This window comes from Ursus americanus, chromosome 7 (genome assembly GCF_024610735.1).
Source record: "Ursus americanus isolate L20-20 chromosome 7, mUrsAme1.1.p, whole genome shotgun sequence".
Lineage (NCBI taxonomy): Eukaryota > Metazoa > Chordata > Mammalia > Carnivora > Ursidae > Ursus > Ursus americanus.
In genome coordinates, this window is record NC_142133.1 from 84865992 (window position 1) to 84890152 (window position 24161).

A 24161-nucleotide genomic window follows, 5' to 3' on the forward strand; every position below is an offset into this window, starting at 1 on the left:
TCCTGGTGGGGGCACAGGGATAAGGCAGAAGGGTGGGTGCAGATGCAGGTGGGTGGGGGACACAGAGATGGGGCAACAACGTGGGTGTAGATGTGGTTTTCTTTGACGAGACATGGCTCGTGGGTAGGACACAGGGTGATGATACTGGTGGTTTCCAAGAAGGGTCTTGGCCAGCAGACATCGGGGACGCTGCTGTAGCCCCTTCTCCCTTCCCCATGGGAGCCCTCTGTGGGCCTCGTAATCCCTATAATAGTAAAAACAATACCAGTAGGACTACGTGCAGCACTTTACAGTTTACAAATCCTGGGCCCTGGGGTGGTGGCACCGGCCACTACAGGCCAGTCCTCCTGGGCTGCTGTCCACGCTGGGGTGGAGTCCTCTCCCCTCCAGCCCCCCCCCATGCAGAAAGCCCCACTGATTACTGCAAGGGGCCGCATGTGCTCTGAGTGTCAGATGAGGTGAGTGTGGTTTTTGTCAGGGACACTTCTTAAATTAACCCGGATTGACTTCTAATATACAAAAAGAAGGAGGGTGTGGTGCAGGTAGAAGAGAGGAGAATTTGGGGTGGGCTTCGGCACCTAGTCACTCCTGTGCCTGCTGGGGTCCATCCACGGCATTGCAGGGACACAGGGATGCTGGCCAGCCGCCCATGAGCCGGAAAGAGGGAAAGCCTGTGCATAGGCAGGAGCTCAGCAATCTTTGAACCGCTCAGAACTTGGAAGATAAAGAGGAGTTTGCTTTTCAAATGCTCGACTGACTCTCCACTGACCCTCCCCGGGGGCTTTTATTCACCAGTGAGGCCCAAGGAAATACTGCAGGGGTCAAAGGTGACTTAGAGTAGCAGTGGGAAAGCTCCTCTTCTTCAATAAGGACTGAAGATGAAGGGGTAAGAGAAGTGCTCATGGAAACGGGGGCAGCCTTCTGTGGATGCTGACTGCGCCGCGCTCACCGCCCCGTTTGCCCGGGACATCCCTAACCCCTGCAGCTCAGCTTTTTCTGATTTTGATGCATTTCTGTTGTTTTTCCAAATCAGGCTCAGGGTTTAAATTTGTATTTCTTTTTTTATTTTTACATTGCATCGTAACATGAGCCTTTTCCTATGTCATTAGAGATTTTTATTTTAATGTTCGTGGCTGGCTTCTAACCTGTGGTCATCTTGTAATTGATGCAGTGCTACTCTGACGATGGGACGTGACTTAGTTTTTTGGAAATTTTCGTGTTATAAATAACATGTGATAAGTATCTTTGCAGATAGCTTTTTATGACTTTGATTCTTTCATTGGTGTATGTTGTCATAAGGAGAAGCATAAAGTTGAAGAATAGGAAAATGTGATTTTAAATTTCTTTCCAGCAGAAGGAATCTCTGTACTTTCCCACCAGTAGAATAGAAGGATGTCCTTGTTTTCCCATTGCAGAGATAGGGAATACACTTGTTTCTAAAATACTTCTTATTAGAGAAAGAATTTTATCATTTGTAAAAGGTTTTTTTTTTTTAAAGACTGTGATTTTCAACAATGCTTTTTCCATAAAATTCTGGAAGATGGCAGGGTTAGCAATGTAAGCCACAGCCTCCTCTTCCCAGAGAATGAGCTCCTTAAATGTTTGGGCAAGCTGCCCCCCAGAGCCCTCCCACCCTCTCTCCCGGAGCCCAGGAGGTGGTTTTTCCACCACTGAACAAAAGCAGAGGGGCTGATGCTTGGTGCCAGGCAAAAAAGGGTACACACTTTCTCCTCTCTGTCATGGTCACCTGGCTCACCCCTCCCTGCCACCTGCCCAGCCTTGAATTCCAAGCATGGGGAGCAGAGGAGGAGCAGGTGGTCAGACACCAAAGCCTTAAGAAGCACATGAGAAGGTGGGAAGTCCTTGCCCGCCCTCCACCTTGCCCACCCTCCACCTTGCCCATCACCTCCACCTTGCCCGCCCTTCACCTTGCCCGCCCTCCACCTTGCCCACCACCTCCACCTTGTCCGCCCTCCACCTTGCCTACCACCTCCACCTTGCCCACCCTCCACGTTGCCCACCACCTCCACCTTGCCCGTGGGAGTGGCCACGGCCATACCTGTCATCAGCCTGGGGTTCTTGGCAGCCTTTCCTCTGAGTCCTGTGCTTGCCACCCTGGAAACAGCCCCATGCCCCGCTCATCAGCAACAAGGGACCAGGGTTTCCAGGCCCCGTGTCAATGCTGCTGCGTTTGAAATTTGAACTGGCGAGTACACCTAGATGGGCTCCTTTTGTCTCTTGATCTCTCATGTCTCTTCATGATTTAACTTCAGGAGGAGAAGAGAATCTTCTTCTTGTCACCAGCTATAATGCCTTGAAACAGCCCCCTAAACTGTCCCAGCTTCATTTGTCCAGAGAAGGGACAGAGCAGGGCATGAACCCAGTCCCTTCCTGCCCTGTGTCTCTCTCTCCATGAGTGGTGCTGCCGGCTATCTACCCACGAAACACTTGGAGCTTGGGGCAACCCAGCTGAGAGCCACGCTGTTATTCCATGCATTTGGACACATTCTGGTCAAACTTACTCCTTCAAACTCTGAAAGCTGACCGTCTGCATGTGAAGCATCTGGCACTTCTCCTGCTTCCTGCCAGCCACTGCAGGCTTTGGGACGTCCTCCATGTCTTTGCATAGACAGGGCTCCCGCTGATGGGAAGACTGGCTCATTCCTTCTTCTGGAAATGGATGGTATATGAGATTTCACCGTTGTTCCCAACCCAGTTGCTGGAGGAAAGCTGTAAGCTGGCAGCGTGCCCAGCATGGCGACTGTCTAGAGAACACACTGAGCGCGACTTAGCATGCCCAGACCTGCCCGTCTCCATGGCCTTGGACCTCAGGCTCCTCAAGAACACGGATCTTGCCTTGGGCACCTGTACCCTGAGTGCTGAGTGCAGGGTGGGCTCTGCAGGCCGTCTCCAGAGGACCCCAGGGCTCAGTCTCTGTCCCTGATGCCCTGACGGTTATCATCGGGGTTAATTCCTTAATGCCGGCTCTTTTTTAATCCTTATATCACTAAAAACTGTATCACAATACAGACTAGATATAGTTAATTTAGATTTTTAAACTATGAAAGTATAGCTTTTTTCCCCTGAAACAAGAAGCCGTGTAGAGTACTTTGAGAGCATTTTCATAGATTACTTTTTTCCATCGCTAGAGTTCCGGGTTTAAACATCATACAAAAATGTCTTTAGGTTTGAAAAGGATCAGAATTCAGGCAGGCAACAGGCCTAGAGACCCCCCTACCCCCATCCTGCCGTCCTGAACCTCAGGGCCTTTGCAGGCTCAGCAGAGGAGGCTTTTCATGGCTCCGTGCTGCCATCGAGAACCCAGCCTGAGTGCGTGGGTGGAGCAGGCCAGGTGGTGGTTCCGAGAACTTTGGGGCAGATGCCATTGGAGGCACAGCCCTGCCCTTGACACCGGAGACACACGCTAAGAAATGCAGCGGACGGACAGACAGCACGACACAGTGACTGTCCTCCCGGAAGCAGGGTGACCCCGCAGGAGTGAGCACATGGAGGGGCTGGATCTGCAGCCAGACATGGAGACCCCGCCAGTTGCTCATTTTGGAAATCCCAGTGCTTGTAGGGAGCTACCTGGAGGCCGGTGCGCAATTGCGTGACACCGCGGGAGGCTGGGAAGACGCTCTGCTGTGCAAAGCACAGAGTGCTCGCGGGCACATACTGCCACCGTCTAGCAGATGTCTCCAACCTGGAGGTCGCTGTGACGTGAGGCCCTGACAAAGAGGGCAGCAGCGCAGGGGCGTGTCAGCGGGGCCGTGGGCGGGGGATGGTGGGACAACCCTGCAGACGCGAGTGCCCTTGGGGACCCCTGGCTTTACACACGACCGCAGCTGTGCACTCTGATGCCGAGCGGGAGACAAGGCTTCTCGTGGCCAGACCATTTTAAAGCTCTTCCGTGAAACGATGCACGTTGACCTTAATCTAAGAAGTGGGTTGGACACGGAATTCCAGATTTGACATTTTGGAAAATGTAAGTTAGGAGACTTTATTTTTTTGTCCCAGCTTTGGCTCCAACTACCAGGGGGATCTGGAACAATTCACTCCATTTCCCTGTAGATGCGAGACAGGGATGGACACCAGACTTCCGGCTGAGTCCACGTCCTGCCTCACCCCTGCCTGTGGACGCCGCACTTCCTACAGGCGTCTGTCACACCGAGCTTCTGAGGAGCGGATTCCTCGCTGCGGGTGAACACAGCACTTGCTTCCGTGCTCCCTTCCGCGACTGCAGCTCCTGCCCACGTGGACGATCTCCTTCCCACACGGACTGCCCTCAGCCCCCAAAGTGGACAGACCCTCTCCTCCACTGCCTCGCTGTGCTGTCCCTCGCAGCGCTGGCTCGTGGTGGCCGCCCAGTAAACCCCCGCCCGAAGGCCAGGCGACCTGTGAGATAGAAGGGCTCTGAATGGGAAAATGATTGAAAAATAGAGCAATCTGTGAACAGATGGGGTTCGGGTTAGTTCTGCCTCAGTTTCCCATCCACGGTAAGGTACTGCGCCTTTTCCTTCTGGGTTGCCATCCCGATATCTGTGGCCTCCGCACCGTGTGTCAGGAGATGCTGTGCATGGAGGAGCACGTCCCGGGGAGGAAGCATTTCTCCCCAGCGGACCAGCAGCCTCTCTGCACAAACACACAGATGACACCATGTCCCAAGTGCCCTGAAGGAGTTACGTCAGGGACGGTGGGACAGAGAAGGAATGAGGCCACATCCCATTGGGATGGTCAGTCCTCGCAAGGGGGAGCCTCCCACTGGCCAGTGAGGGGGCCTGTGGGGCACTCGGGTGGGGGGACGCGGGATAGGCCTGGAATGTGGGGGAGCTGTCATCCGTTCGGCCAGTCAGCCAGTTGGCAAAGCCAGCCATTAAGCCCCTGCAATGAGACTGCTAAGTGCTGAGGTGGCCACGGTGACAGATGGGTTGCCAGGACTGCTGGGTTCTTCCCGTGCCTGAGTGCAGACTAGGACCGCAGGAGCCACCAAGGCCACGGACGGGGCCATGTGGGTGGGAGTCTGCCTGCAAGGGGACTGATGGGGCCAGTGGGTGGGAGCCCAGGAAGACAGAAAAGCAAGCCCCCCGTCAGGACATGGCAGGGCCCCATGGCAGGGCCTGGGTGCATGAGGACAGCCAGGGAGGATGAGGCTGTGGAAGGTCCTCCCGTGTACAGACAGGGGCACGTGGAAATCTGAGCGTCAGGATGGGGAGCAGGGCACAAGCAGACCTCGTGTCCCATGGCCGGCATGCAAGGGGGCGGGGAGGGAGGGGCAGGACCCGAGGCCCTGTGGCTGGCCAATCACAGCATGAGGCGGTAGGAGGGCCTGTGTGGCACAGAAGAGCAGCAGAAGCCTGAGGCAGGGGCAGCTGCAGGTGTCTGGGAGGAGAGTGGGGTGCGAGCCGGAGAGCAGGGCCCAGGGCAGCCTCGGGACAGCGGCTCTCAGATGGGCAGCCCAGGACCAGCTCGGGAACCCGGGGGAGACACAAGAGCTGGGCCCGTGTCCGCACCTCTCTTGGCGTTTCCACTTTCATCTCAAACCGCCTCCGATGCGCCTGCAGCCTGGTGTCCCCACCACCTCCGTGTGCGAGAAGGTTCTCTCGAGCTCTTGTAACTGGAGACCCGGGAGCTCAGCGAGAAGGTTCCCTGGAGCTCCTGTAACGGGAGACGCGGGAGCGCAGGCAGTGGCAGGCCTCGCTCAGGCCCCAGGGACAGGAATCCATGCACTGGCCACCAGCTCCGTCCTCACCCGCGCCCGGTCCTTCTCCTGGTGCCTTTCGTTTGACATAAACCTGATGGCGTTCTCGTTCTTCCGCTCGGGGGTGGTGCGCAGAACCCAGACGCAGCCCAAGAAGTCGAGACATTGATGAGGGTCCCTCCTGAGTGAGGGAAAGCCAAGGTGCCATGGCAGCCACAGGGCTCTCCAGCCTCCCACGCTGCAGAGAGCACGCCCTGGGGACACGCAGCCACTCACAGGCAGACCTGTGGTTTCAGGCTTAGCAAATCTGATCTGTGGTCAGATACATGAGGTCAAATGCCTTCTCTTGTGGTGGATCTTTCCAATTTCTAACACTGAATAGTTTCTGTGGCACTCGGGCATTTTCCAGAAGCCAAGTAAGGGAGCGTATCCAGGTGAACGGGCTGCTGCCCCGCCCGAGGCCCCTCTGCTCTCCCACATGCAGCAGGGCCGCTGCCCTCATGGCCAGCTAAACCTGACCCTGGGTCACCCTGCCAACTAACACCCCGCAAACCCCACGGAGCTTCCAGCAAGAGAATTCCCGCCAGTCGCACAGCACAGAGCACGCTGGCCTGTCCGTTGGTGGCTTACATTTTCTTGTCTTGTTGCCACGAGAGGACTAGAAATAGTAAAGCCCACATTGTTCTCAGCCCTGCGATGAGAAACCATTCCTGTACAAGAGCCCTTCTAGGAGAAACAGAATTACTCCTGGTGGCCAGTCTCCACCTGAAGGCTGACCTCCCTGGAGTTGGGATGCCGGGGGTCATGGATGCTGAGCGCTTGGGTGGGGGGCACCCTTCCTCAGTGAGCCCTGGGCCTTTCCTCCATGGGGACTGTCCCGCTCCTGAGACCAAGCAGTGGGCAGCCAGCCCCCCTCGTCTCTCCAAATCCGGACTTCAGATGGTAAAGCTCTTGACCCCGGGAAGCCCGGAAGTGGGCAGGAGCAGGGTCATCTGAGGTCAGGCTTCTCCCAAGGGGCTGCGGCTGGTCCTGGGCCACACCATGCTGCACGTGGCCCCAGGAAGCCCACGGGCATGTTATTTGGAAGCAGTGCCTCTGAATGGCCTGTAGGATCTGGCCTTTTCATTTTGGGTTTTGGTTATTAGTTTGTTTTCCTGGCAATGAGATGATATGACACGATGGAATTTTCTTGCCATCTCTCCAACACTGAGGAATGAACATTCCCCACGCAGACCCACGGTGTGCACACTGGCCCTTCCCCGTTTCTGTTTAGTGCCTGGTAGTCTAAATTTTTGAGACTGTTATTTCAATAAAGCACGTGAGGAGCCCCATTGCAGTAGGAGCTGTTCCAGGAAGTACCATAGGATCCCAGAAGGAAGGGGCCTGAGCCATCGGGCAGGTCTGCTGAGCCTCCCAACCCCGTCTCCCAGTGGAAGTCTCCCTAGGAATGAGGACGCCCCCGTACAGCCACCTCGGTGCATCCAGGGGCCCCTGAGACACCTGGTCTGTGGTCCTTCATTCCAGACAAGGCCTTTGAAGGTACCAAGGATTGGAGTAGTGCTGTCATTTTGCAGAGGACAAACCCGCGACCCATAGTTGTGGAGCAAACCCCACAAGGACCTACAATATGTGAAGAAGCTGGCGCACACATGCACACACACACTGGGACTGCACAGCCAACCAAGACTCCCAGGGGCGTCACGCCTAAATAAAGCAGTGTAATTGCACCCCCCAACCCCCAACCACACCTGCCATGTCCCTTCTGACTGGTAATCCTAAAAGGCCACAGCCACCATTGCAGCCACACCAGGCGCCCTCCCGCCCCCCGAGGACACCTGCCTATTCACAAAGACAAATGAGCTCTAGAGAGATGGGAAGAGATGCCACATTCAGAGAATCCGGGAGAGATCCTGATGGAGGGAGCACAGCAGATGTTCCGAACTTGTCCTCAAAGCACCTTTCCCATGAGCTGTCACTCCAGTTCATTTGAAACAAACAGGGCCGTGTCTGCACATGGCTGAGTCGTGAGCGGGGCGGCGAGCACGATGAAGACATCTGTGATGTGCTACCTCAGGACCAGTGTTTCTAACGGATATTGGAAAGTAAATAACGAGTAAACATAGCCGGTCCAGCTGAGATATTACCCACACGCGGGATGGGAAGCCCCAAAAGCAGATGGATTTGTTTATAAGGATACACTTCGACAAAAAACATGCGACACAACGGCTTATAAGTCACCACTGCCTCAGAGATTAAAGTCAGGGCCACGTTGTGAGGAAGGCGTTTTTAATCCTCTTTATAATGACCAGATTTTAAGGCTCATTGTCTGTAGCCTGATGCCCATTAAACTGTGGAGCAGCTCGGAAAAGCTATGTGCAGTAAGAGTTTATATGTTTTGCTCACAACAGCTTATTAGAAAATGCGTATTTAGGAAGCTTTACAATTTCTGTCAAAGGCATATTTTGCCTGGAGTGTGTGTGTATGTGTGTGTGCACAAAATGTTGTTTATCTATCATATATATGAGTTACGGATGTTCAAATGCATCACTTCCATCCCCAAACTAAACTTGTAAACATCTCAATCCTTCAACTATACCGGAATTTTAAATACTACACAATCGAATAATTTCCTACCAACCATGTAAAGACAAAGTACCATGTCCTAGAGCACCTGATGGAGAATAATCTAGCATGTATTTGAAGAAGAGTACGGACTCTTTAGCTTTTTGTTTTGTGTATTTTCTTGTATATTTTCCCCCAGCACAAACACCTAAGTCGCTTGCTTCTTGGTTCTTCCTGCTCGTCTGAATCACTGCGGTTCAGGGACACGTGCTGGCATAGGCTGGGCAGCTGGGACAGCATTGCCCCAGTGTGAGATGTTGTCAGGATGCTAGGTGTTCCTGCAGCATGAAGAGTTACCACGCCGTCAGTACCTGTCGTACGGGGTGGGACCAAGTGGAGCGATCCCTCACTATCAATGCTGTCACAGTTGCTGCCTCAAAAGCATTCAGTTTCTTCGTCTGGACTAAATGCAGACCAGGTGGTCTCTATTGCTAGTGTTAAATATGACCCAATGCCCTTCAGAGCAAGAGTGTTGGTGTCAACAGAAACACGAAGTTGTCAAAGCGTAGCCCACGGCGGTGTTTGCTAGGGCAGTTCTCTCCCGGGGCTCGCTCCTCTAGCTAATACGGACAGGAGGCGTGAGCCGCTGTGAGTGCAGGACCGCAGGGTATGGACAAGTGCTTTTCTGGCTGGTGTTCATTTCGACCTTTACTGTGCCTGACAGAGAGGTGCTTGCTCAGCAGATAGGAGTCAGGTCCGATGCTGACCGATGTGTTAGGCCTGTGCGCGTCACTTAATCTCTCTGGCCTCAGTTTCTTCATTTTCTAGTGAAAAGATGGAGTCAATGATTTCCAAGGCTCCTACCTCCTCCAGACTTCACTGCTCCAAGGGGGTTGTCATAGTCTTACAGGGCACAGGCTTACAAGGGACTGGCCGCTTCAGGAAATCTTGTTAACCACTTACAATTTTTAGCTAAAATAGAAAGCGTCTCTGTGTTTTTATATAGCAATTTAATTTTCTAATCTTACTGCCAAGAGATAGTTTGATTCTTAGGATAATTTTATCCTAACATTCTCAACATTCTAGTCTTGTAAATGGCGAAGAGAGTAAATGTTGTTTTGTGCGGGAAGAGGAGACAGCACACATTTCACTGAAAGCCACATGCTGGTAGAATCAAGTCGAAAGGCTGGTGGGCCTACACCAAAAGTCTCAATAATATTGATCGGTAGAACAGATGTATCGAAGACCCACTCCATCACTGGCACAGTGGGGATTTAGGATAATGAGCTATAAGGCACAGTCCCTAAGCCAAGGAGAAAACAGTTGAATTGAGATGATAAGAGAAACACCTCTCCAAAAGTCAAGGTCACAGTAAGGTGGTTTACGAAGTTGGTGCTAAGTACCCAGTGGTACAGAGTTCTTAAAGGTAGTGGATCCTGAATTCTGGGCTGGTCAGGAGTGACTTTATGGAGAAGGTGGAACTTGAGATCGATTGCCAGGGTCAGCAAGGGAGAACAGTCGTGAGTGGGCTGGGGGTTGTAGGAGGAGAGGTGGGGGGAACGAGTAGCCACAAGAGCTCCGGGGCATGCTGTTGGATCTAAAATCCTATAGGAAGGACAGAGCCACACTTTTCAAGTTCTTTAAAATGAAGTAGACAACGTCCAAGTTCAAGAAAGAGTTGAACACACTTATTAGCACATTTATTGCTGCCTTGAAGCACTCCCCAAAATGATGGCCAAGAGTCTGGTTCTCAAAGGCAAAGAGACACTGGGAAAAATAATGGGGAATATGGGGGCAATAGCAGAATTCTGGAAGCAGCAAGGCCGAGAGTCGATGACTGTCTGATCCAGCAGACGCCCTGCCCCCCAACAACAGTGGCATCATGGCACCCCAGAGAAACCTGAACTCTGGAACCCTTTAAAGCTCGAGAATTGGTGGCACAAGGCACTTCTGACGCTGGATCTGACAGCCGGGAAACTGGCTTTACGTGTGCGTAGGGGCAGACCCCCCAACCTACCACTCCGGACCCTGAGGGATGAAGCAAACCTCTCTCACCCGAGAGATGTAATACACTGAACGAAGCATTCTCTGGAGAGGATGAAGCACAGGGTTTGTCCCTGGGCCCCTGAAGGTTGAGGGCAGACAGGAGGGCTGGGTGGGCATCTGTGCCCTGAATGCTCAGACCACAAGCATCTCCACACTAGATTCCAGTCATGGTGTGTGCTGGGGAGAAGCCGGGGAGAAACCAGCGCTTTTCTGCTGGGCGACTGACAGAGCAGCCTGGTCAAGCCTCACCTGATGCCCACAGTCACCACGGTCCTGCCCTGCTCTTGGGGGGCATCCGCAGATGAGACATGGGGAAAAGCCTCTAAACAAAACAACAGAAAAAACAACCTGGAGAAAGCTGAGAGTATGTAAAAAGAAGAAAATCCTCCCCCCAAAATGTAATATTCTCAAATAAATAGGAAGATAGTTACTTAAAAAACAATTAGGACCTCAAAGAAATTTAGAAAAATGAAAAATAGCAAGAAATAAAAACTCAAGAGAAGGCTTGAAGGTAAAGTCAAAGCAATCTCACAGTTAGAGGACAAAACTCTGGGGCAAAACAGAGAAGTTAAGACCATCTAAAAGGCAGTTCTGGAAACACAGCATCCAGGTACTAGAAATCTGGGACCAGGGAAAACGGTGAGGAAAAATAGTGCCAGAAGCATGCCAGAAGCAAATACAGAATTTCCCTGAGCCGACTGCAGATCAGCCCAACCCAACCAGCCAAGCACGGCACAAGAGGTGAACATGTGCCCCAGCCAGTGGGACTGGCAAGGACCCTCAGAAACCCCCCCGCTCCGTGTCACACAAAGCATCGACACTCGCGATAGTACTGGACTTTGTGACCGTCACCAGGAACTGGACACGTGCCCAGCAAGTGCAGGGCTGGTTAGAATTTTGTCCCCAGCAGATGGCCGTGAGGGGCAGGGCAGCGCAGGGACACCCTCACACATGCAAAGTCTCCACCATGTCCCCCTCACATGCCCTTCCTCTGCGAGCGCCAGGAGGATGTGCCGCACCCACACGGGAGGCCGCGGAGGATGCGGAGCTCGGGTCCACAGAGTGGCGGATCCAGCGGGGCGCTGAGGGGGCAGCACTCCCGTGAGGGGGTGACACGGTTCCCAGATGGACAGATGTCTAGGGGACAGGCACTGAGAGCAGGAAGGCCTGGGGGGATCCTCGTGGGCTGGAGTTTACGCAGAGTTCGACGTCCCCTCAGGGACTTTGGGACTCGAGGACGAGACATGCAGACTGAAATGCATCGAGGCACGCATATTGCGTGTCTGTGTGTGTGCAGCCCAAACGCTGCTCACAGCCCTCTCCGCGTGTGTGATGGCATCAGCCCTCTTTCATCTGTGTAGACGTGGCCCGTCCTTTCCTCGGGGGCAGCCACATTGCTGTCTGTCTGTGTGTCTGTCTCTGGTCCCACCCCAGCCGTTGTGCTCCATCCTCCTCATCAGGCAACTGCCCGCTCCTGTCCCGGGGGTGAGGGACTGAGTCCGCGCTGCTCGGTGAAGAGCCACCCAGCCTCATTCAGAGGACTTCAGTTTTGCTTCCATAGGCTAGACGTCTGAGAACGGCTATGTTAGCGTTTTCACGGATCCTTGCGGGAGCCCCGCACGTAGGGTACTTCGTACTTGTCTTTAGACTCAGAAAGGCAAGACGAGGGGACAAGGGAGTGTCCGGTACTCTGTTCTGTGTTACCCAGCCGTGTGGCCTTCAGCAAGGCCGTCGAGATCTCCGACCCTTTTAAAAGAGGGAATCATAACCGTCTCTCTTCCACGGGGTCATTGCGAGGGTTTGTGGATCAATGTCTGTGGAGACGTTAGAGAATGGCAGGAAACAGTTCTGTGAGTGGACGTGTTCTCGCCGAGCCGGGATCAGAGCTCAGGGCTCCTGAATCATGTCCAAGTATTACTTACGTGAATCCAGAATAATTATTCGAACCTCGGCACAGTGAAGGCTCTTTGAGCAGTACAAGGAAGGTGACATCCGTGAGAGAAGCAATGACCCGGAGCGCCTGCGAGTCCGTGGCCCGGTTCTGGCCCATCCATCTCCCCGCCAGGAGGCGCCCGCTGCCGAATGGGTCCCGCCTCCCTCCCTGGCGGCTGCAGGGAAGAGTCGGGAGCACAAGCACGCCACTGCATCTGCCTCTCAGTCACTGAGAACTTACCCTCTGTTTATATTAAAATTAGATAAATGAAAGCGTCAAGTAAGAGACCATCAAAAATAATACAGCAACCAGCCTGGGGAGCTTGTAAGACGGGATATTCTAGACGGAAGTGTTCACTGAGGGCAAGTAGCCAATTTTCTAGAATGACCTGGTAGGAAAGACTCGAGAGTGCTTAAATCGAGTTAACACCAAAAGGATTATAAAAGCTGCCACAACTGAAGGAATTTTAGGCCTCCAGACAGCACAGGAACGCGCAGGGAACGTGGGAGCTGAGAGAAACTTACAGCCAATTCGAGGGAACTCTTCCCTTTGCAACTTCCAGTAACTTCAGCGAGGCTGAAGCCCAGGCGCTACCATCACTGTGAGTGACTGTGTTACCAGGGCTCTGCGGTGTCCGCTGTGTGGAGAAAGTAGAAAATGCGTCTGTTGTAATCTTCAAATGTGGCATATTCTATAAAGGCTTGGAATGGAGGAGTGGATACGGAGATAAGGAGCCCGTCGATACCCCACAGACGAGGATTTGGCACCCGGTCGCCCTTACACCTCGGAGGTGTGCAGAGGCTCGCCGCTGCACCTACCGACGTGTGAGGGGAGCTCTGCTCGGAGGCTCACAGGGATCGCTGGAGGCCTCCGTGCTGGGATCAGCCTGGACCTTCGGGGTGGATTAGTCTGACTTCACTCCAGTTTCACAGAACACACTCCCTTCAGCGACTGGAGGAGAAGACTGAGCTTTCTTGAAGTCAGAGTTCTGGAATCTCGAGCGACCTCCCAAAGCTCTGCCCTTCTTTTTTTTTTTTTTTTTTAGGAGAAATTTTTTCAGCTTCATTGAGATACTGACATATAACATATGTAAGTTTAAGGTGTTCAATTTTGATGATTTCATACATGTATATAGTACACTTAGCTAACAGTTCTTTTTTTATAATAATTTTTATTATATTATGTTAGTCAGCATACAGTACATCCCTAGTTTTTGATGTAAAGTTCCATGATTCATTACTTGCGTATAACACCCAGGGCTCCATGCAATATGTAATACCCATCACCGGGCTAGCCCATCCCCCACCCCCCTCCCCTCTGAAGCCCTCAGTCTGTTTCCCAGAGTCCATAGTCTCTCATGGTTCATTCCCCCTTCTGATTACCCCCCCTTTCTTCTTCCCTTCCTTCTCCTACCGATCTTCCTAGTTCTTATGTTCCATAGATGAGTGAAACCGTATGATAAAAGCTCTGCCCTTCTTATCCCACTCTCCTCTTCTTCCTGCAGTATCCACTGTCCTCTCCATCGGGTGCCCATTCTGCAAATCCCTCTGAGCACCCACTGTGTCCAGACGTGCCCATTGAATTGGTGCTGGTGATGGAAATCACCAATATGCCTGCCACTTGCCACCTGTGGCTACTGGACACTTGAAGTGTGACTAGTGTGACTGAGGAGTTAATTTGTTAAATTCTCTTTAATTTTAATTGAATAGCTACACAGGACTAGCAGCTACTGTACTGGGCACTCCAGCTCTAAAATGTAACATGCAGTTGAACACAGGCTGTTTTCTCAGTCTCGTGGAGGAGAACCCACAATCACACCGGAATGGGGTAAGAGCTTTCATTTGTGATAAATGGAGAAAACTGTGGTTCATTCCACAAAGATGCCTGGACCACCGGCCATCAGCAAGTCTCCGCTGGCCGCCATGGGAAATACTCGGCTGGTGGAGGCTGCCTGTTCTGCTGAGGAGTAGAATTGGGGACGGAAGCAACAACATGAAGCCCACACTCAGCTGAGCTCGGGAGCTCCCGTGTGCAGGAGGGGGAAGGGCCAGCCACGCACCTGCCACGTCCGTTTAGCTGAAGTTCAGCCTGGTGCCGGCTTCCCAGTTACTCCTAGACTCTACCATGCACTCCAAGTGTTTTCTGTGAAGTGGAGACATTCCAGCATTGTGGGTTTCTATTTGTCTTCTTAGAAAGACTCATATGTGCCTGCAGGAATGAGTCCAGATGAATATGGGTGGGACACCGTTGTGAAGCACGGTCACCTTTCCAGCCTGTGGATTCGGTGGGGGCAGCACCCCCTCTTCATGGGTGTGCGAATTCTCTGCTCCCAGGTGGCTGGCCATCTCGTCAGCAGACACGGGATGCACAGAATGTGGGTTCCTCCGGACCCACGCTCCTCAAACTCATGCTGCATGAGTGAGGCTGCACTCTGGAATGTTCCGAACCCCCAGGTCTCGCAGGCCAGGAGGCATCTGTGGACTGGAGCAGGTTCTCGATCCACCTCTGTCCGACATGCGAATGAGATCTCCCTTGCAGGCAAAATGTGGGTTTTGCTCCCACATTTAAAGTAGGCACCAGGAGCTGGGGGCCGGTGAGACTGGATCCAACAGGAAAGGGGCAAACGGAATGTGTTTGCAGTAAGCATTTGATATGATTTACAGTTAATATTAATGGACTTTGAGCATGAAGCCGCACGAAGGGGCAGAAGGAACTGGATGTTTAAGGTCAGCTTAACTCCAACAGTTGGAAGCTTAATCGAAATGGTTTCCAAAATCAAAAACAGAAGCCGAGTAGACGATAGAATTTATACTTCACTAGGAGCAATGAGGAGACCATTCAGGAATTTTGAATGCTTTAAAACTGTAACACAGTCGACGGCCTCGCAACTTTTCCATTACAAAGATAGGTAAACTGAGGCCCACCCAGTGTCCAGGAGCCCATCCAGGTGTTAACAGAGCCCAGGCAGGAATGCAGGGCTCTGGACATGCTGTTCCCTCCACGTCACTACGCTGTCTGCCAAATGCGCCATGTGCTGACACCAGGACCCGCTAGGTGAGGCTCATGCTCGGGGGGGGGGGGGGGGTGACAGGCAGACACACACCGACTCCTTCCCCTCCTCACTCTGCCCTGATGCTCCACACCCAGGCTTCTCCCGCTGTCTGACTCAGCGGTGTTTCTACTCTCCCTCCTTGCCTTTCTCTCCCCCACTCCCCTGCCTTGCTACCACAAAGGTCTCTAGAGGACAGGGAGCCATGGTGGGCACCAGGAGACGGGGAGAGGAGCCAGAGCAGGTTCCTGTCCCCACCACGGCAGCAAGAGGGGCAGGTGGGCAGACAGCCGAAGAGGAGCCGTCCTGATGGCCAGACGCCCCAGCTCAGCAGGCTAGGGCCCCAACCCCCACCTGCAATGTCCCGCAGCTCAGACAGGCCACCTTCCAGAATCCCAGCGGCCTGTCTCTCCAGAGTGAAGTCCAGTTCTGTGGCCTTCTAATTGCAGCCTCTCTTTTAAGGACAGTCTCCACTCTGCTGCTCTGAAATGTGCTCCCCTGCCACTTACGGCCTGAGCAACAAGCGGGCCGTCTGGAGATCTCGGGCAGCTAAGTGTGAGTGGACAGAGGGGAGATAGAGCAGGAGCCCCAGCCGTGCTGGCCTGTGCGTCGGAAGGGTCTCCTGTTGCTCCCGGTGTGGGCAAGCGTTTCGAGTAGCACCACGGATTAGCATAGAACCGGCTGGTTTTACCTCACTTCCTAGCAATCTGGATGAATCTGATGGTCAAAGGGAGGCCCGGAGCTCTGTGAAGGTAACCTTGATGGAGAACAGAGCTCCTCGATGGGCAGGTGCCGGCCGGCTTTATGACCTGGACACTGTGGGCTGGGTCTGTGAGAGGAAGTGCACGGATTGCGAAGTCTTCACTTTGACAAACACAGACTGGGCATGTCAGCCGTCTCCTGACCAGGACCCTCTCCTCAGAAGCCTGGCTGGTGTGGCGCTCAGGCTCGACTCAGGTGGTTATTCAGCACAAGGGGGTGGACGGCAAGCCAGGGGGAGCTGCCGTCTGTGTGCGAGGCCACTGACTCAGTCTCCCCGGTCCGTGGTAAGAGTCACACGAAAGACAGCTCAGAACTCTGTCTATTTAATCTTAGAAATGCTGTACAGACCTATACACATTCTCCTCAGTTTTCTTCTGGTTATAGTATTATTCTTGTTTTGGTTATTACATTTCTGAGAGATGCTAAGTTTCAGGAGGCAGTGGTGGCGTCTCAGCAATCACGCAGTGGCCCTCGCTTTACCGAAGAAGGGACTGCCCACAGTCACACACCAGGATGGGAACAAAGTCCCTCAACTCTGGGTGCCAATGCCTGCCAGCATCCTCCAGGGCACCCAGTGAATCATGTTATCTTTACCGCAAGCAACCAGAAGAAATCATTTTCTAAGACGTGAAATCAGTGTCATTTCTGTCCCTTCCCGGTCTGAATTGTCTGGGAAGAGTTGACAGTAGTGACAAACAGCACAATAGTAAGTGTCCACAGCTATGAGAAGGGACATGCTGCTGGACCCCGAGCAAGAAGAAAAATCGCGATGGTGGTCTAAGAGTGGGCACGACCTTTCACTGGGTCCCCAGTGCGCACTGCGCTAACCTTTTCCTTCCATCCCTAAAGCAAGCATGCGAGATGCTGGGTTACAGCGGGGCACCCTGAAGTACAAAGTCGAGTATCTGTCCAGCCCCTCACTCTGTGAGACCTGCCACACACAGCTCAAATCCATCATATTGCAAACAGAATGCCTCCTACGTGCACGTCCCTGCCCTCTGCTGTGCATCTAACTCGCTCCTCTTCTTGCTGCTAGGGGTGCCTCAGAGCCCGTCAGGGAGTTGAGTGCCCAGCGGAGGCTCCAAGGACTCTCACCCAACACCAGGTCGTTACAGTGACCGCCTCTCCTACCCTTTCCGCCCACGCCCCTCCCAGGGGTGAAACGCACCGAGTCCCCCAGGCTGGTCTGCCGCTCCTAACCCCAGCTCGCACTGGCCACCTTCCTGCCAACCCCACCATCACACACTCTAAACCCCTGCATTTGGTTTTTATGTCTGTTTTCTGCACTGATCATACTCATTCTTATGTTCACATCTTTGCAAAATCTCTGTTTTACTTGAAATGTGTTTAAATAGCTTCGTGCATCCCCTTCAGAAGTCCCCCAGCCTCATCCTTCTGGGGCATGTCCTAGCTCCCTTGACTTGCTGTCCCTCCCTCTTTTTTCAGTGTAGCGCCCTGGGCATGCCTTTATCATAGCACTGATCACACGCCATCCGTTCATTCAGCAGCCCTTTCTTGTGTGCCCACGGCATGCCAGGTATTTGGTGCACACATAATCCACACTGATTGCTTCCAACACAGTAGCACTCACCCCTGTCTATGCCTGTGTCTTTCACCTCTGAACCTGGCAGGGAGGGCCTGGGGTCCAGCATCAAGGAGCCTCTGAAAACGTGTCCGTAGGAGACTAGGTATACATTCCACATTTCAAGTCCAAAAACAAGCTAATCAGGGTTCTACGGACTGTTAGTCAGTCATGGAGATCACACATCTCATTTAGACAAAAGGAACATTTGTCTGTGAACCTCTGTGTCTCCCCCCTTATTCCTTGGGGTTTATCCCAGGAAGACAAGAACCATAATTAGCAACGTCACTTTGGAAAATTGTCCTTCCTGGTAGAAAAGGTTTGGGGTCCTGCTCTAAGGATCTTACCCAAGCTGGGCCAATTTCAGCATGATTTAGGGACTCCAACACTGAGTTTGTTTTGTGTAAAGTTGAGATGGGACTGACGATCTTCCTCACATGTTTAAACTGTGTGGCTGTTCTCAGCAGCAGGGCTCACAGTTCGTCTTCGAGTTGTTCATCATGTTTACAGATGCCATTTTGTCTGCAGAATAGAGAGCTTTCTCACACACACGTATTTTTATGTTTCACGTGAGTGGGTGTATATTCATTCACTGTGCATGAACTAAGTCTTCCTGTAAGATGTACAACGCACACAATGCGCATTTGGCCAGACGTTTAAGAAAGTGAACTTGTGTCACCACCTGCGTGATTTGGAGGCCATGCCTCACAGACCATCCTCCTGAATTGCGTGGGACCTCCACGTTATTATGGGGTGGCCGCAAGGAAGAGCTGGGAAGGGAGACTAGTGTGGTGGTGACCAGGGGAATGCGTGTGTGTGCGCATGTGTGCGCATGTGTGTGCACGGGTGCTCAGACCCTCCCCGCCCCTGCGTGGATGGCGCTCATGCTAAGCCTTAGCTCGCTTGACCAGGGCTCCTGTTTCTCTAACCTCCAAAGATAGTGACACAGATCTCTCTATCTCTCTCTCCACAGCGTATATGGCTGCCCCTTGGCTAAAAAAAGAAAAACACAGGATAAGCAGCCCCAAGAGCCTGCCCCCAAGCGGAAACCGTTTGCCGTGAAAGCCGACAGCTCCTCGGTGGATGAGTGCTATGAGAGCGAGGGGTCAGAGGATGTGGACGAGAAGGAGGAGGACGAGGAGGAGGAGTTCTCGGAGGACGAGGACGAGCACAGGGAGGAGGACGAGGAGGACGAGGAGGGGGACCGGGAGGAAGAGGAGGAGCTCGAGGAGGAGGACGACGACGACGACGAGGATGGGGAGGATGTGGAGGACGAGGAGGAGGACGAGGAGGAGGACGACGACGACGACGAAGAGGAGGAAGACAATGGTAATCTTTAAAATAGTAGCACGCATCAAGTGGTGATTGGGGCCAGTGTGTCGATGTGGAGATCCCAGTGTTGCTATTCAGGACATGTTCCCGATTGCTTGTTCATGAAATAAGTCTGCCTGGTCAAGGCTGAAACGAGTATCCATTCATGTGTCCTTAGCACTGGTTTGAAAGCATTCCTTTCCTTGTCCTGCCAGACAGTAGAGGCTGTCTCAAGGTCAGCTTGCTCCACACTGATGTGCCCCGGTGTTCACCGAGTGCACAATTGACTAGCTTACCTTAGCTGCTTTATCCAGAAACTTAGGGCAGCACACCTGGTCTTTAACCTTACGTGTTCTTGGATGCTCCCACGACGTACTGTATCGGCCCAAGTGGTGGGGTGGGGGTGCCTCGCTGCTTGCCTTCCCAGGGGCTGGGAGCTCGGCAGGACCCCTGGGGTACCAGGCGGGGCTGTCAGTCTTGTCTGTCGATTGCCGAAGCCGTACTTCTGTCACGGATCGGGGTGGGGTGGAATATTGCTGCAATGAAATAGTTCATTGACCCGTCATCTGCTTGGTGTCCAAGAACCACAGTGTTTCTGACCTGGGGCGTCCAGTGTTGTGAGTGAGGCATACTTGTAAAGTCGTGGTGCCCAGGGTGGTGACCGTGCTTTGGGCAATAGAGTTAAGATGGTTTTGCTTTTATATCCAGGTTTCTGTTAGTGTCAGATTCATAAATATGACTTGAAAGATAATCCTTTCCCTAAAAGTCATTTCTTTTCTAGAAAAAGGTGGGAGTTTCCTGAAGAATCTAGATTTTAGCCTTTATTGGCTTAAAGTTTGCCTCAGAGAAATGCCAAATGTGTTTAAAAGCAAGGGGAGTGTTTTCTCTTATGCTTCTTGCTTGGGCTCAAACTCTTCAACGCTCTGAATCCTAGGAGAGCTAGTGTCTCGATAGGAAGGACAGGTGCTTCAGCCAGTGCAGAGAGCTGCTTGCTGCCCTCCCGCGTGGCACACAGAAATTAATGTTTCTCCTTCAGAAGTCATGCTGGCTTGTCCTAGGAAACCTGAATTTATGACTGTTAGAGCAGGTTCAGGTCACCGTTCCGTTCGCGCTGGTGTGAGCACGTGTCTGTACACACCTATGTGCATACACGTGTGCTCACAGATTCCATACATTAATGGGTGGGGTCCCAAGATGGTTCTTCTGTTGCAGTGTTGGGAGCATGGTGGCATGCATCAGAGCACACGCACGTAGGCACCACCAGCCCCGCTGCATGGACTGTGGGCCCAGACCCCAGTGGCACTGATGAGACGGAGCTGCATGCCGAGAATTACAGACAGTACCTCCCTGTAACACGGCGTGTGCGACGTTGGAAAACAGACCGATTTGTCACTTGTGAACTTGTGACTTGTGAACACTTTCCTGAATGTGTGCAGTTTGGGGCGAAGTCATTAACTTCTGAAGCTGGTCACTGGTTTGTCACTTGACTGTAGCTTCTTACAAAGATGGTGTGAGCATCCCCACTCCTCCGGATGCCCGTTCTGTGCTTGGACAGCAGTGGGCAGCACGGTTCAAAGTGTGGGTGTTTGTGTGGGATGGGCTCTGGTGGGAGAGCTTTGCAAATACGCAAAATTTAACCAAGGCTCTTAACCACATTCTAGGTTCTGCTCTCCATTTGCTAGAATTAAACTTCCAATTTTAGTTTACTTAGATTCTTATTTTAAATAATCGACTTTTGAAGTACAAAGTGACATAGCAGAGCCCTAACGGAATAGCTTTAGGACGCAACTTGATAGGGTTTTCTTTTCTTTTTATTTCAATTCAATTAGCCAAACTACAGTACGTCATTAGTCTCAGATGTAGTGTTTAATAATTCATTAGTTTTGTATAACACCCAGTACTCATCACATCACATGCCCTCCTTAATGCCCATCACCCGGTTACCCCATCCCCCGCCCCCCTCCCTTCTGTAACACTCAGTTTGTTTCCCAGAGTCCAGAGTCTTCCATGGTTTGTCTCCCTCTCTTCTTTCTTCCCCTTCAGTATTCCCTCACTTCCCCCCTGCACTGTTGCTTATGTTCCACATATGAGTGAAACCGTATGATAATTGTCTTTCTCTGCTTGACTTACTTCACTTAGCATAATCCCCTCCTGGTCCATTCATGTCGATGCAAATGGTGGGTATCCATCCTTTCTGATGGCTGAGTAATATTCCATTATGTATATGGACCACATCTTCTTTACCCATTCATCTGTTGAAGGGCATCTCGGGTCTTTCCACAGCTTGGCTTTTATGGACATTGAGATAGGGTTTTTTTAAAAAAATTATTATTCTAGTTTGAATGCTTAGAACATAATTGTTTTTAAAAGTGAGATAACAGATCAAAACTAGTGACATTTTTCTAGAAAAATCCAAGTAAGTGAGCATAAGTGATGTATGATAGAACCATGAAATGAATGGTTGCATTAGTGTGGTGCAGGCCCGGAGTGTCTAACTGCAGGACCCCATCTAGCATGGTGCCCAGCAAACACTGAATGAGAATCTGAAGCATACAAGGGAAGTAGTTGGAAGCCAAATGCCCATTAAGAGGATAAATAATCATTTGTCAGATTCCTGGATTCAGAATTCATATTCAGCACCCAGCTCCCCAGCTAAGCACCTTCTAGAATCATCTATTGTGTAAACTTTAAAGGAATCCACTGGAACCACTAAAGAAGGGTTCAGCCATGGCGAAATGTTATGCAATCATTAGGCTATCTGCTTATCATAAGACTAATACCTCCAATTCACTGAGTGTCCTTGGCAGCAAAGTGTAATAATCTACCCCCTTTCAGATGGGCTCCTGCATGAGTCTTAGGTCCCGATGAGTCACTGAGATCAAACAGTGATGGTCCATGTGGACGATCGCTGCTGGTTCTCTGTAGGGAAGCACCAAAGGCTTGCTCGATTTCTGAGTCAAGCAAAAGTATCTTTCCTAAGAAGAAATCACCTCAGGTGCCTGGTATCTAGAGACTGCCTCACTGAGATTTGCTATAATACAGAGAAGTCTGTTGGAGGACCCCCATGATCACGTATTCCAAGACCCCAGTTGGCCAAGTGCTTTGCTGACCAAGCATTCATATATCTGTCAATCTCCTCTTTCCATGTTCTCACTTATCAAATACATTATGTTTTACCTTCCTGGTAAATTTAGTGCCAGAATCACGGTCAACAAATGTGAGTTCCTTCCATGATAATGACATCTTTACCATAAGAAACGCACTGCGAGTACAGGACATCCCATAGTGGTGCCTTTGTCCACTCCTTGAATGGATTTGGCAGAAATCATACATTTGTGAAAAGCGGGGACTGTCTGTTTTTGTCTGGTGGTCGGAATTCTGGGTCACCCTCTTGAAGTCAATCTTTCATGTTCCTTGATTTCCGCTCTCAGTGGCCATCATCTCCCTGAGCCGTCAGCAGATTCTCTCCAAGACGGATGGTGCCTTTACCTTATCAGATAGAGGCAGAGACAGTGACTTCAGTTAACAGAGAAACAAAGCAATCGTGACACAGGGAGACGAGAACATTGCAGACAATGCCCAGAGTCTGGCTCACACACGTGCACACCCACAAGCAGCATCTAACACGAGGAAGCAGGGCATCATGAAGGGGCCACATGATACCAGCTTTACGAGCAGGTGAAAGTCTGTCCATTTCTGCTCGTGGGATGGAATCATTGTTTGATCTGGCGCAGTGTATGCTCTATTATAAATTGGATTGTGCAGTCCGGGAGGTGTTGTTTTAGATGAACCCCCCAGAATATTACAACAGAGGCCCCCAGATTATAGAAGGACCATTATTTATAACCTGGGAATTAGAAGTGTATTTTAATTCCAAGGATCCTCCAGCATGCTAGTTACGTATGAACAAAGTATTGCTAAGAATGCACATACCCAGCAGCTGTATTGAGGTTCAGGGTTATGTTGGATCTTCGATGCTTGTGTGAGATGGGTAGAAACCATTTCATTGCCATCCTCACTAGAAAGTCAGACCCAGAAAGATTCCGTGATTTTCAGTAAGTGGTGGTTATGTGGTCGAACTCTGCTCGTGTTCTTTTTACCACTTTTTGCTTGTTTGAACAAAAGGGAAGAATATCTGAGTAGTTCATTTAAGATTACATTAAATTCAAATTTAATTCATCAGAATTATATTTTGTCCAGTTGGCCTGGTCTTTTGCATGGAGGATTTTATTTTCAAAATACATTGCAGTGGCCTAGTCTGCATTTACTAAACAGAAGTCCCCTTGTTATACTAAAGGTAAGAAAGTTAGTACTCGGGGATCATAGATTTGTGTGATAGCAGATTTTGTACATCCTGTGGTAAATATCTTTTTGGATTCTTACGATTTGAGAAATTTAGATCACGTGGTCACTTAGTGCCTCATAAGCTATGGTTTAATTTCATAGTTCATCCCACTAAAAAAAACTCAACTTTAAGTGGTATGCACACACATGTCTATACCATCGGTGTCTGTGGGAGTATATGTGTGTCTGTATGATGGTGTGTGGATCTGCCTGCTAATAAGAAAGAAAATTCCATGAGGAAGAACATGGCAACTTGCTTTCCAGACTAGAGAAAATGCTCGTGTTCACAGCCGTCTTCAACACATAACTGTTTCCTAACATACCCGTTTCTGAAATACATCTGTAAAAATGTAAAGTCCTTTCTCTGCTGCTCTTTGTTGAATCCTGGGACCGCCTTGGATAATTTGGCTCCAAGGGACAATTCCCTTGACCATTTGGTCGGATTAGAAAAACCGCAGACGCCTCCCAGTCCTGAGGGTGTTGTGGTCCCCACATCTGTGTGGGGCCGTCTCGGGGGCTCATGGCGATGGAGGGACTGGCTGGTTTGGGGGGAATGTGAATAATTATGGTGAGAACCTTCCAGATGGAGGAAATGATCACCAGAGGCGAGGTGAAGCCCGCGGACCAGAGACAGAATAACACTGTGAGGTGCGCAGCCGACTGGGTCTTGCTCGCCCTCAGCGCTGCCCGGCCTCTGTCCAATCGCCACACGGTGCCAGATCTGCCTCTGCAGTGTTCTCACCACCCTTGCGTGACACCTGGAGCTGCTCTCAGGCTGTGCTCTGCAGTGACTCCCCGTCCTTGGAAGGGAATTCAGGACAAAACACACCCTTATAAATGCCTCCTCAAAGAAACACTTTTTGTTTAATTGCAA

At 51.4% G+C, this 24161-nt stretch overlaps 1 protein-coding gene across 1 annotated transcript in view; it reads left to right on the top strand.

Annotated features, from left to right (window-relative positions):
- The window catches only part of LOC123786598 (myelin transcription factor 1-like protein), a 307765-nt gene that overhangs the window by 242282 nt on the left and 41322 nt on the right, over positions 1-24161 (top strand). Inside the window, exon 8 of the mRNA XM_087863207.1 lies at positions 18606-18961. Coding sequence (XP_087719333.1) covers positions 18606-18961 — 356 coding nt within the window. The remainder of the gene's footprint in view (positions 1-18605; positions 18962-24161) is intronic.